The sequence below is a fragment of the Berghia stephanieae genome, chromosome 9 (assembly GCF_034508935.2).
Source record: "Berghia stephanieae isolate SIO BIC M18660-M18661 chromosome 9, UCSD_Bste_1.3, whole genome shotgun sequence".
NCBI classification, from domain to species: Eukaryota; Metazoa; Mollusca; class Gastropoda; order Nudibranchia; family Aeolidiidae; genus Berghia; species Berghia stephanieae.
Genome location: NC_088368.1, coordinates 36,750,375 through 36,762,874, shown reverse-complemented (window position 1 = coordinate 36,762,874; position 12,500 = coordinate 36,750,375). Strand labels below are relative to the sequence as shown.

The window sequence follows — 12,500 nt, the reverse complement described above, 5'->3', positions numbered from 1 at the left end:
TACTACTACTACTGCTGCTACTACTACTACTACTGCTGCTGCTACTACTACTACTACTACTACTACTACTACTACTACTACTACTACTACTACTACTACTACTACTACTACCACTATCAATAATAATGGGGGGGGGGGGGGATGACAGTGACGACAAAAACAGTAACAACAACAACAATAATAATAATAATAATAATAATAATAATAATAATAATAATAATAATAATAATAATAATGGTAATAATAATAATAATAATAATAATAATAATAATAATAATAATAATAATAATAATAATAATAATAATAATAATAATAATAATATATAATAATAATAATAATAATATGGCACGCCTTGTTTTGTCTTTTTTTTTAACCTCAACTATATACTCTTACTATTATTACCTTCAAATAAGGCGAAACACACCGTAGCAAACACACACATACACCTCACTTTGCCCCAAGTTATGGCGGCCGACCGAAGAACAAGCTCGCGTGCTCGTCGCGGTAATTTTTTAGTGACGTATAGTAACCCCGCCAATTCTCGCAAGCGATCTGGTAGTACAAGGTGTATATCTATGGTATGTATGTATGTATGTATGTATGTATGTATGTATGTATGTATGTATGAATGTAGGCATGCATATACGATGATATGCTGGTTTGTATGTATGTCTGCATGTATGTATGTATGTATGTATGTATGTATGTATGTATGTATGTATATGTGTTTGTATGTACGCTCATTTCTTTTGTATACATGTGTAGAAACAATGTGCAAGCGTGTATGTTCGTGTATGGCTGTGTCTGTATTTGTAAATGTGTTGATGTTCATACCATGAACCAAACTGAGCATTGTTTACCTCACATGAATTGCCTTTAATTTGGACAATAAAGATTATTATTATTATTATTATCATCATCATCACTATTATTATTATTATTATTAATCAATTTATTTACTTGTTTATTTATGAACTTATGAAATACAATAAATTTCCTACCACAGACACGGCTAATCCGCTTTCCATTATAAAACATGTAAAAGTTTCGATTTCTATTTATTTGGAACTCATTGATATCATTCTGACCCGTTAACATAAAGAAACTTCGATTTTATTATTATTTTTTTACAGCTCGCTCGCACAGTCGCTTGTAGCCTGCGTAAAAAGAACAAAAGAAATCAAAAGGCTAGATTTAGTCTAGTCTGTGAAATAAGGGTTGTCACCGAACATCATGACAGATTTTAACTGTCTGTTTGTGTTGCAAGGTGTGAACTCATAAAACGGATACAATAACTCGCTCTAACAAAACGTTTTTTAAAATTTTGGCCGGAAAAGTTTTACATAAAATATCAATCGATCAAAATGGTCCTAATTTGGCAAAGCAATTTTAAAGCGGAGAGCTCGTGAAAAGTGTATTTTGCCTGTTTATTTTATATAAATCTGGGTTGGTTTTTTTTAGTTTTGAAAGTTTGGCGGTTATTTTTAATCGATTGGTAATTGAAGTAAAAGTTATCTGGCCAAAAGTGTTTTTAATGTGTATTTTCAGTGAAGTGCCGTGGTGAGATTGGTCTGATTGGCTTTTTGTCTGAACAATCTGTCGACTTCATTCGAGTGTTTGATTTTGATGGGAGGTTTCCTTTTGTTGTGATCTGGTTTTTAGCGCCCTCTGGTGTTTGGGAGTGTTGGAGTGTGAGTGAGGACACGCTGCTCGTATATAAATGTCTGTGTGTCTTTTAAGAAGGATTGGGGGGGGGGGGAGGTGTTGTGAGGTTATTGGTGATGGGTATGTGATTTTATGTGTTTGTTGGTGCGCGCGCGGCTGTGTGTGTCGGGGGTGGGGGTGGGGGGGGGGGGGAAATGGAAGAGGGTTGCTGTGAGGTACCTGATGGTGTACCTGATGTATATGTCTATTTAGTTTTGTGTGAGTGTATGTGTGTGTGTCTGTGTGTGTGTGTGTGTGTGTGTGTGTGTTTATTAACGTCGTAAAAAATGATGAGCTTGATAACACGATATTCTAACAATGGGATTTTTGGATTTGCATACAACACTCACTAGGCGTGACACGCGAATATTAATATATCGTAAAAACCTGAAAGGTGTTAGTCTATATGCACGATATCCAACCAACATTGCGAGGAGGAATTTTAAAAATAATAACAAAGATAAAGAAACGAAAGAAAGACCGAAAATTACAACCCAATTTTGTGAACTTCTTAGCCAAGCGGATACTATCTATAAGTTTACGATGGCAACGTACGGGGGAGTGTCATACCACGAGACCACATGGCCGGAAATTAATTAAGACTTATCAAATTTTAGTTTTCTGTGTTTTCTACATGACGATGTAGATAATACCGTTTTTTATGTAGAGCAATACCCACTAAACGTGCTCAACGCGCTTTACAACTGGTCCCTGACCAACACGTAACATGTAGAACCAGACATGACGCCTGTAAGGCGACATTACAATTTTTTCCGATATAAACAACAACGCTGTTTACGGCCAGGTACTCATTTTACACCTGAGTACGGTGAGAGAATATATGAGTACAGAGCCTTTTCCAAGGACTCAGCTATGGGCCAGGACCTTCCAATCCGAAAGGGAGTGTCATACCACTAGACCACATAGCCGCACATATATGTCGTTTTAATTTTAAAATCTCTCTTTGGCGTAGAACCTTTTTGAGACGACGGGTTGTAAATAGGGTTTTTGGTCAGAAAACGACAGAACAGCAGCCAAGGTAAGACAATACATCTATACATACTGTGTGATTTGTTCTAACGTCATAAGGGAACCATAACGTTGTGGACAAAGAATGATAGAGTTTTAGAACTATTTTATCACTCGGGAATGTGTGTAGTAGGCTAGTAAGAAAATTGGCTTCATCTTCTCAACAGTTATAGAACGCGAGCTTTTTAATATAAATAACAATGTGAAATTGAATGTAAGCTTCAATTTAATATACGAAAACATATAAAATGGACATTTCAGGTTTCCTTTTACCAATAAAACAGGATGAATGAAACACTACAGACGAATGAGATAATGTGGTAGTGGCGTTGTTAAGATGAATAAACAAAAGCATTGATGTAAGCTCCCTTTGTTAGGAAGCACGGTTTTATACATAGCGCATTAATCGCTAAATGTGATCAGTACTTTACGATTAAGTCGAAGTCAACAGTAAGACTAAACCTTAACCTATCTACATGACACTCGTAAAGGGCTATGTACTTTTTTATTGACAGAGACAACTTTTGTACGACCGAAATCTCATTGTACATCTCTCTGTATGTATGGGAGAATGTGTAGGTATAATATTCTTTCAAGGCCGACGTGCTCTTATTTGGAGGTCTGATAACCTAATTGTAGTGGGTTCATTGTTGTAATGGAAATCTCAAAAAATTGACGCAAAGTGTTGTCCATTACAACAATGTTAAACTAGGCCCATGAGTGGGTTCGGCTGTCAGACCTGCATATATGTGCACGTCGTTCAATGCCGTTAGGTCCATGGAGCCAGAGTTTTTTTTTTTTGTTTTTTTTTCTAGGACAATACCCTTAAGAAAGGATGCAGGTCTATTTTCAAAATACTTTCCACCAGATTTGATAAACTCAGCAACCAAATCACCTCTGGGTGGACATGGGGGGTCAGGAAAAAATTCTCCACTTGTCCCGACATCGACCTGGGTCCCTTTGTGTGTGAAGCGAGTGTTCTACCGTCTGACATATCGGGGCTCCTATTTATATAGGTATAGACAGTATGAAGTTGACGTCACTCATGTCTTTGTTATTGCTTCTTGCCATCCGCGTTTATGAGTAATACTCACTAAACTGTATTAACCAGACTATAAACGTTCAAGGTTACACATTGTTTTATTGTTATTCCGTTATACTTCCAAATGGTAATGTTGTGAGCTTCTTAGCCAAGCGCATACTATCTATAGAGCAGGCCTCTGCGTTTTGTATTATTTTGGGTAAGGCACAGTTACACCCATTTACCCACTGAACTCGGGTGTGAATAAGTACCTGGCTATACGCAGTGACCAACAACGTATAAAGATTATTTAAGTTTTATTGGAAAGTTTCTCAACAGACGACAGACTTGTACTGTATGATGTAGGGTTTCAGTGCCAGAGGGCTTGTTGACGAATAAATGAAAGCATTCTGAAGCGCATTTATTGAGCATGGAGAATTCTCGGAAATGTTCTATCGATGGAATGAAATTGACGTCACTCAGCAGTTTGTTCATGTTTTTAGACAGCCATTTTTAATGACTAGTTGGAATTAAATTCTATCAGGCTATAAACGTTTAAGGTTACGCAGAGTTCTGTGTGTTGGATTATTATTATTATTATTATTATTATTATTATTATTATTATTATTATTATTATTATTATTATTATTATTATTATTATTATTATTATTATTATTATTATTATATTATTATTATTATTATTATTATTATTATTATTATTATTATTATTATTATTATTATTATTATTATTATTATTATTATTATTATTATTATTATTATTATTATTATTATTATTATTATTATTATTATTATTATTATTATATTATTATTATAGTAGTATAGTAGTTAGTAGTATGTAGTAGTAGTTAGTAGTAGTAGTAGTTAGTAGTAGTAGTAGTAGTAGTAGTAGTAGTAGTAGTAGTAGTAGTAGTAGTAGTAGTAGTAGTAGTAGTTGTAGTAGTAGTAGTGTAGTAGTAGTAGTGTAGTAGTAGTAGTTGTAGTAGTGTAGTAGTATGTAGTTAAATATGCTATTTTAATTTATTTTCTATATATATAATCCCCCCCCCCCCCCCCGCCTCCCCCCACCAGCGCTAACAACTCTAAACCATGCAATCTGTTGGGCAATATCTTCCTTTCTCCAGATTGGCAAACATCAAGGAAGGATAACTCTGATATTCTCTCCTCACTGGCGCTAATTTAAAAAGTCCACGTCATCTCTTAAATCAAATTCCGTGTTAACATTGAATCCAGAGGACAAACAAGGGGAGATAATTTTTATATAGACAGCGCACCGACTCATATTTGTAGACTAGAAGAAATCACTTCATTTTCAAGCCAGGCGTTTTTCATTTGACTATTGTCCGAGATGCGCACGCATGTTTGTCTCCGTGTTTGCGGGTCGAGATAGCCAATACCGTCATTGAATTAAAGAAATTTTCTGATTTTCGATGAAGGAAAGGAGAGAAGGATCGAGAGTGATAATACAAAGTTGTCAGTTTGGCGTTTTCATTGCGAATTTTTTAAAATTTGGCATTTAAATTTTTTTAAAAAGCAGTTTGATATGGAAAATCAGGATTGGAATTTTGACTTTTTATCCTCTCTCTCTCTCTCTCCCTCTCTCTCTCTCTCTCTCTCTCTCTCTCTCTCTCTCTCTCTCTCTCTTCTCTCTCTCTCTCTCTTCTCTCTCTTCTCTCTATCTATCTCTCTTCTCTCTTCTTCTCTCTCTCTCTATCTATCTATCTATCTATCTATCTATCTATCTATCTATCTATCTATCTATCTATCTATCTATCTATCTATTCATTTTGGAAACTTTACCTTATTTTACTTATACACAAATTAGCATACAAAACATCATACTAATTTTCGATATTTTACTGACAATTCAAAATGGAAAATTCATACTACGTTAAGACCCTCTTCCATGAAAGCGGGATACGAAAAAATAGAAAGATTTATTTCTTCGTTTGTATGTAATTTAGCAGACGGAAAAAATTTGCTTCCTTGAACAATTATATGGCTTTTTTTTTTTTTCAGATCGGAATTTGGCATTATTTTGTGACGTGTTCGGCATTTTTTAGTAAAATTAATCTGGCAACCCCGTGGTGCCATACACTGGGCGGGGGTGCCACAGGGACGCACAAAAGGAGTGAGCCAATTTAATGGAGGTCCCCAGGGGGGCCCATAACAGTAGCAGTCTTGTCGTAAGTGGGCGGGGTCCACGCGGACAAAGGAAGGAGATGAGACTATTTTGAGAAAACTTGATCAATTCTAAATATTTAGTGACAGTACCAAAAAAAAAAAAAATTCCATACTGTTGTATTCTGAAAAAAAGCCAACCCAACCCAGCATGTATTTAGACCCATACTTAACTCTCTCCTTATCAACTATAGGAAAATCGTCACATTCGTTACGATACAACCAACATTTTTCTTATTCAAATTGCTTTTGTTCATTATAAAATTGAAAGAAAATGAACAGTTTGTTGTAAGAGCATGTTTTACTAAAGAAAATATGTATCGCAAGAACTTACTGCTATTGTGTCAGAGTGATAAAAAATCTATTTTTGTGTTAGTTGGGTGTGAAGTTTTGGGGAAAATCCTGAAAAAGGAAAGATGACAGATAGAGTAAAATCGAATTGTGACTGTAAAGAGTTATAGAAATGAACTTACCCGTGTGGATATAGGTGTGTTTCTTCATGTCCGACTTCTGATGGAATCTCTTGCCGCAATAGGGACACGGGTAGGGTCTCGTGTCCGAGTGAATCAGGAGATGGGTGGACAGAGTGGATGACCGCTTGAAGGATTTCCCACATTGCTGACACTGAAAGGTAATGAAATGAAAAAAATATTGGGTTTTTATAAAGCGCAAAATCCACTAAACGTGCTTAAAGCGCTTTACAAGGGGTACCTGGCCAACAGCAACATTTAACATGTAGGACGGGACATGACGCCTGTAAGGAGATATTACAAATTTTTTTCGGACAGAGACAACGCTGTTAACAGTCAGGTACTCATTTTACACATGAGTACGGTGAGAGAATGTGAGTAAAGAGTCTTCTCCAAGGACTCAACTATGCACCAAGTGAGGCTCGGACCAAGGACCTTCCGATCCGAGAGTGAATGTGTTAGACCACATAGCCGCAAATGAAATAAGGGACATTGATGAAAAGATATACGTGAAACAGTATTAGGACGTTCAAAACATCATTCGACACATACAGTAGTAGGCCTCAAACATTAACGGTGTCAAAGGGCAGCAGCTTCTAATGGTGCTCACACTTCTATGGTGCGGCTATGTGGTAATGTGGTATGACACTCGCTTTCGGATCGGAAGGTCCTGGGTTCGAGTCTCGCTCGGCGCATAGTTGATTCCTTCAAAAAGGCTCTTTACTCGCATTCTCTCACCGTACTCAGATGTAAAATGAGTACCTGGCCGTAAACAGCGTTGTTTATGTCGGGAAAAAAAATTGTAATGTCGCCTAACAGGCGTCATTTCTCGTTCTACATATTACGTGTTGCTGTTGGTCAGGGACCCTTGTAAAGCGCTTTGAGACGTTTAGTGGATTATTGCGCTATATAAAAGCTCAATTATTTTTTTTACTATGTTATGACGATCGACCCAATCAGCAAATTCCGTACCGCACTCGTGCACCGTCGCAACTCACCCGGAAGCTACATTGGAGGGTAAAAGAGGGAGAGGGAGACACAAGAAGATGGTCACAAGATGTCAGCGAACTGATGTGGCTCTGACTGAATGGGGAAGGATGGCGCAGAACAGAAGATTGTTTCGGTTGGCAGTTGCAAAGGCCATGCCCAGGAGGGATAAGCCTATGATGAATCAATTGTTGTTATCTAAAAAGCGTTGACATTATACCGTTATGAGACTGTGAGTCACATATGTGTGTGTTTCTAATTTTTACTGTACGGCTATGTGGCCTTGTGGTATGACACTCGCTTTCAGATCGGAAAGTCCTGGGTTCAAGCCTCGCGCTCGGCGCATAGTTGAGTCCTTGGAAAAGGCTCTTTACTCACTTTCTCTCACTGTACTCAGGTGTAAAATGAGTACCTGGCCGTTAACAGCGTTGTCTTTGTCCGAAAATTTGTAATATCGCCTAACAGGCGGCATGTCCCGTCTTACACGTTAAATGTTGCTGTTGACCAGGGACCCCTTGTAAAGCGCTTTGAGCACATTTAGTGGATATTGCGCTATAAAAAATTCAATTTTTAATTTACTGTACAGTGCAGTTGCTATGATGGACACAATTCGTGTCTCTTGCATATTATGTTTTGGATCCACGTCAAGATCAAGGCGGTGTAAAAAGCCTTTGGGCCCAAGGAGTCTGAGTTGTTTTTTGTTTTTTTCCGGAGTTTATCCCGATTTCCAAAGCGTGAAAAAGACAATTGTTATAGCTTGCTACCCATTTCGATTGGACACTAGTCTATAGCAAAGTACTTCCCTCCAGGTCTAACAGACCCAGCTACCCAATCACATCTGAGTGGTCAGCGGGATCAGATAAATAATCTCGAACCCGGTTATCGCAGAGAATTCGTGAAAAAGAATCTTTGTCTATTTTTAAACGTTCGCTTAAAACATATTATCTGTTTCGCCTTTAGTATATGGTATGAGAAGCAAGAAAGGTCTGGTTTGTGTTGTGTGGTGTGTGTGTGTGTGTGTGTGTGTGTGTGTGTGTGTGTGTGTGCTTGTGTGGGCGAATGATTATGTTTTAGCCAAAGTAATTTGTAATTTAAGCGCTTAGAGTCTGGTGTCTCGGAGTTATAGCGCTATATAAGTTTTCACCATTATTATTATTATTATTATTATTATTATTATTATTATTATTATTATTATTATTATTATTATTATTATTATTATTATTATTATTATTATTATTATTACTATTATTATTATTATTATTATTATTATTATTATTATTATTATTATTATTATTATTATTATTATATTATTAGTTATTATTATTATTATTATTATTATTATTATTATTATTATTATTATCATTATTACTATTATTATTATTATTATTATTATTATTATTATTATTATTATTATTATTATTATTATTATTATTATTATTATTATTATTATTATTATTATTATTATTATTATTATTATTATCGACGTCGCTCGCTTTGCAAGCTAGTGCTCAACCAACTGAGCTGTCGAAGACCCCACTCAAGGCAAGACAGAGATAAAAATACAAGAAAAAATAGATATAAATATCTAATCCCAATATTATCCACCAACCTCGTCTGCTGATCGAATATCAGAGCTCCCGATTACCGGTCAGACGTGCTACCACAACACCATAGAAAATACGAAAAAAAAAAAGATAAAATGGACGTTTCGGGTTTCTCTTTTATCCACAAAACACTACCACATAATCTCATTCATCTGTAGTGTTTCATTCATCCTGTTTTGTTGATAAAGGGGAAACCCGAAACGTCCATTTATCTGTTTTCGTAATTAAATTTTGCATTGTTATAGATTATTTGTGTACTCTATGTAAATAGAAAATATCTATAGGGAAACCCAAACAAGAATGTACAAATTATGCACGTAAAGATTTGCAGACAGTTCTCACCTGAAATGATCGTTCTTGTGTATGCACTGACCGATGCTGTGTCAAGCTGACCGAATGACCAAAGGTTTTGTTACAGATATCACAAGCATAAGGACGACGACCACTGTGTGTTCTCCTGACGTGGACTTCAAGGCCGTGAGATGTGCTGAACTGTTTGGAACATTTGACACACTCGAAACACCCTTTCTCCTCGAAATTGCCTCCTCCTACGCTTCGATTGGACAGCGAGACTGGGCTGGGTAGGGTCAAGACTGGTCCGATGGGAGAGGGCAAGGTTGGTTGGAATGACGATGGTGTGCTCGGAGACAAAATAGGGCTGGGCCCTCCTGCAGGAAATCCGGGAAATAATACTGGATGCTGTGGTGTGTGTGGAGAGAGCATCATCGGAGGTGGCGGAGGCTGAGGTTGATGGGGGTGGTGGAGGAGTTTACCATTTGGACTTTTTAGCTGTTGTAGTCGGTGTTGGATTATGAGTTGATGTTGTTGTTGTGGTGATAAGTTGCCGATGTTGAAATCTTTTGCTATTTGATTCATTTGTTCTTTGTGGTGTTTTTGATTAAGCTGATGTTGTAGTTGAAGTTGTAATTGATGTTGTTGTTGTTGTTGTTGATGATGTTGCTGATGTTGGTGTTGCTGATGGAGCTGGATTTTCTGTTGCTGTAAAAATTGCTGTTGAAAGATGGCAAGGGCGTTGTTATTATTGCTATTGGTGTTTTGAGTAACTTTGTCTAGTAAAGACTGCTGGCCATGAGCTTGAGGAGGTAGAGCCCAGAATGCAGACAGCTTGTCATGGTGGTTTGTCAGAGGTCCAGGAAATCTCATGTTCAAAGCGTTCCAGAACATCGGGTTTGTCTGTGTCATGAAGTCGAAATTTGGAATTTGACCCGGACGAGCGAAGGCGTTGAACATGTTTTGGAAGTCAATGGCTGCCTGCGACCCGGGTAACATTGGATTGTTGACATTATCCGAATGTGATGACCGGATATCCGGTGCATTTTGGAATTCTGGCGTACTGTGACGGACTTCCGGTGTGGCTGGCGGTGAAAGAATGGAAGTAGTGTTGTCGTTGTCGTTATCATTGTTGTTTTTGATGTCGCCATCTTTGTCATGATGAGACATTTGTTTTCTTGGAGATTCGGCTTTCTTGGGACTCGGTGAGTCTTCTCTCTTCTCTGGAATAGAAAGATGGGAAAAATAAATGTTTGAAGAAAATGAGAAATATCATCTAGATTGGCATTAGGTCATGGTGGACCTGATAATCAAAAACGAATTTTAAGTTAACGTTTTGGAGTCGATGAGTTCAAATAAATGTCTTTCTTGAGAAGCTTGTAGCATTCTGAAAAAATCAAACAACACATTGCTGTATTTAAAATTTTCCTGAAAAAACTAGGAGTCCCAGGTTGTTGAGTTTCTGCCAAGATAAGGGTCATTTCAATGGATCGATATTTGACGAACGAGTTTTTTGGCCAAATTCAATGTTTTTGTTCATTCTCATTAACAAGGCCACTATCACAATCGGGAAACCCGAAACGTCCACAATACCTGTTTTCGTCTTATAAATTGAAGCTTACAACTCAATTTTTATCGTTATTTTTTTCCTAGAGTAAGGCAGTTGGTTAGTTAACAAAAATTAAGGAAATAGAGAAGTTTCAGAAGATGATTGAGATTTTTTTTTTTTAAATAGAGCATTTATATAGCGCAATATCCACAAAACGTGCTCAGAGCGCTTTACAAGGGGTCCTAGCCAACAGCAACATGTAACATGTAAAACGAAACATGACGCTTGTTAGGCGATATTACAATCCTTTTCCAACAGAGACACTTATTCACAGGCACTTATTTACACCGGAGTACGGTGAGAGAATGTTAATAAAGAGCATTTTTCAAAGTCTCATCAATTGCAGCATTGATCGGGAGCGACGTATACTTATTTGCAGGTCAGACAATCCAAATGGTAATTGGCTCATTCTTGTAATGGAAATACTCTCAAACCAATACCAACATTTTCTCCATTACAACAATATTAAATCAGGCCCATAATTAGTGCCCGGTTATCAGACCTGTATATATGTGTACCTAGATCGCAGGAAATTTAGAGTAGTTCATTGTTGAAAGCTACATAGCATGATACTATAAAACAACATGAGAGATAAAATACAACCTAAATATCAATATAATAATTATAGAGATAAAATCTACGACATGGCCTCAAATCTTATGGTCGTTATTTTGACATTAAAAAAAAAGATTTATGAGCGCGTCACTTGCCTTAACGATTTCCAAGAGTGCACCATCTTGCTCCTATATAAATCTCTGTGGTGTAAACATCTAGTTGGGGAAGGGGTTTTCTTTTGGGTTTTTTTTTTTTTTTTTTTTTTTTTTTTTTTTTTTTTTGGGGGGGGGGGGGGGGTGGTTTTGTATGGGTTTTCTTTCTTGTTCTTTTTTTTTTTCCTTTTTTAAAATTTTTATTTTTTTTTATTTTCTTGGGTTTTTTTCTTCTTGTTTTGTATTTTCGTTTTATTTTTGTATTTTAAGGGGGGGGGGGGGGGGGTTGTTTTGTTTTTAATTTGTTTTTGTTTTTTTTTTAATTTGTTTTTGTTTTTTTTTTTGTTTTTTTTTTTGTTTTTTTTTTTGTTTTTTTTTTTGTTTTTTTGTATTTTAAAAAATGTTTTGTTGTGTTTTGCTGTTTAAAAACTGTTTTGTTTGTTTGTTTCAGGGTGATTTTTTTTTTTTGGGGGGGGGGTGTTAATTTCTTTTTGTGTTTTTTTTTTTCCTTTTCTTCTGTCTGATTCTCAATATGTTTTATTTTTTGTTTTTTTTTTTTGTTTTTTTTTTTTTTGGGGGGGTGGGTGTTCTTTCTTTTTTGCTTTTGTCTTTCTTTTTATTTCATTTCCATATTCTTTTTTCTTTTCTTCTTTTTTTTTTATTTCTTCTTGATCTTTATTTTTTATTTTGTTCTTGTTTCCATTTTATATTTTGCTTGTGTTCTTTTTTTTTTTAATTCTAAAAGATACTATTTAAATTTGTATGATCCATTGTGTGTGTAATTCATTTCATTTTCTTTCCTTTTTCCTTTTCTCTTTCTTTTCCTACCTTCTGGGTTTTCATCAGAGCTGTCAGAAGGCTGCGATGGGCCTTGAAGCC

The 12,500-nt window shown here is 36.2% G+C and overlaps 1 protein-coding gene across 1 annotated transcript in view; it reads right to left on the bottom strand.

The window, feature by feature from the left end:
* Positions 1–12,500, bottom strand: part of LOC144980154 (uncharacterized) — a 44,662-nt gene that overhangs the window by 9,205 nt on the left and 22,957 nt on the right. Inside the window, exons 5-7 of the mRNA XM_078927718.1 lie at positions 12,450–12,500; positions 9,357–10,528; positions 6,427–6,577 (exon numbers count right to left, since the gene is read on the bottom strand). The exon at positions 12,450–12,500 is cut by the window's right edge and continues 132 nt beyond it. Of these exons, the coding sequence (XP_078783844.1) occupies positions 6,427–6,577; positions 9,357–10,528; positions 12,450–12,500 (1,374 nt within the window). The remainder of the gene's footprint in view (positions 1–6,426; positions 6,578–9,356; positions 10,529–12,449) is intronic.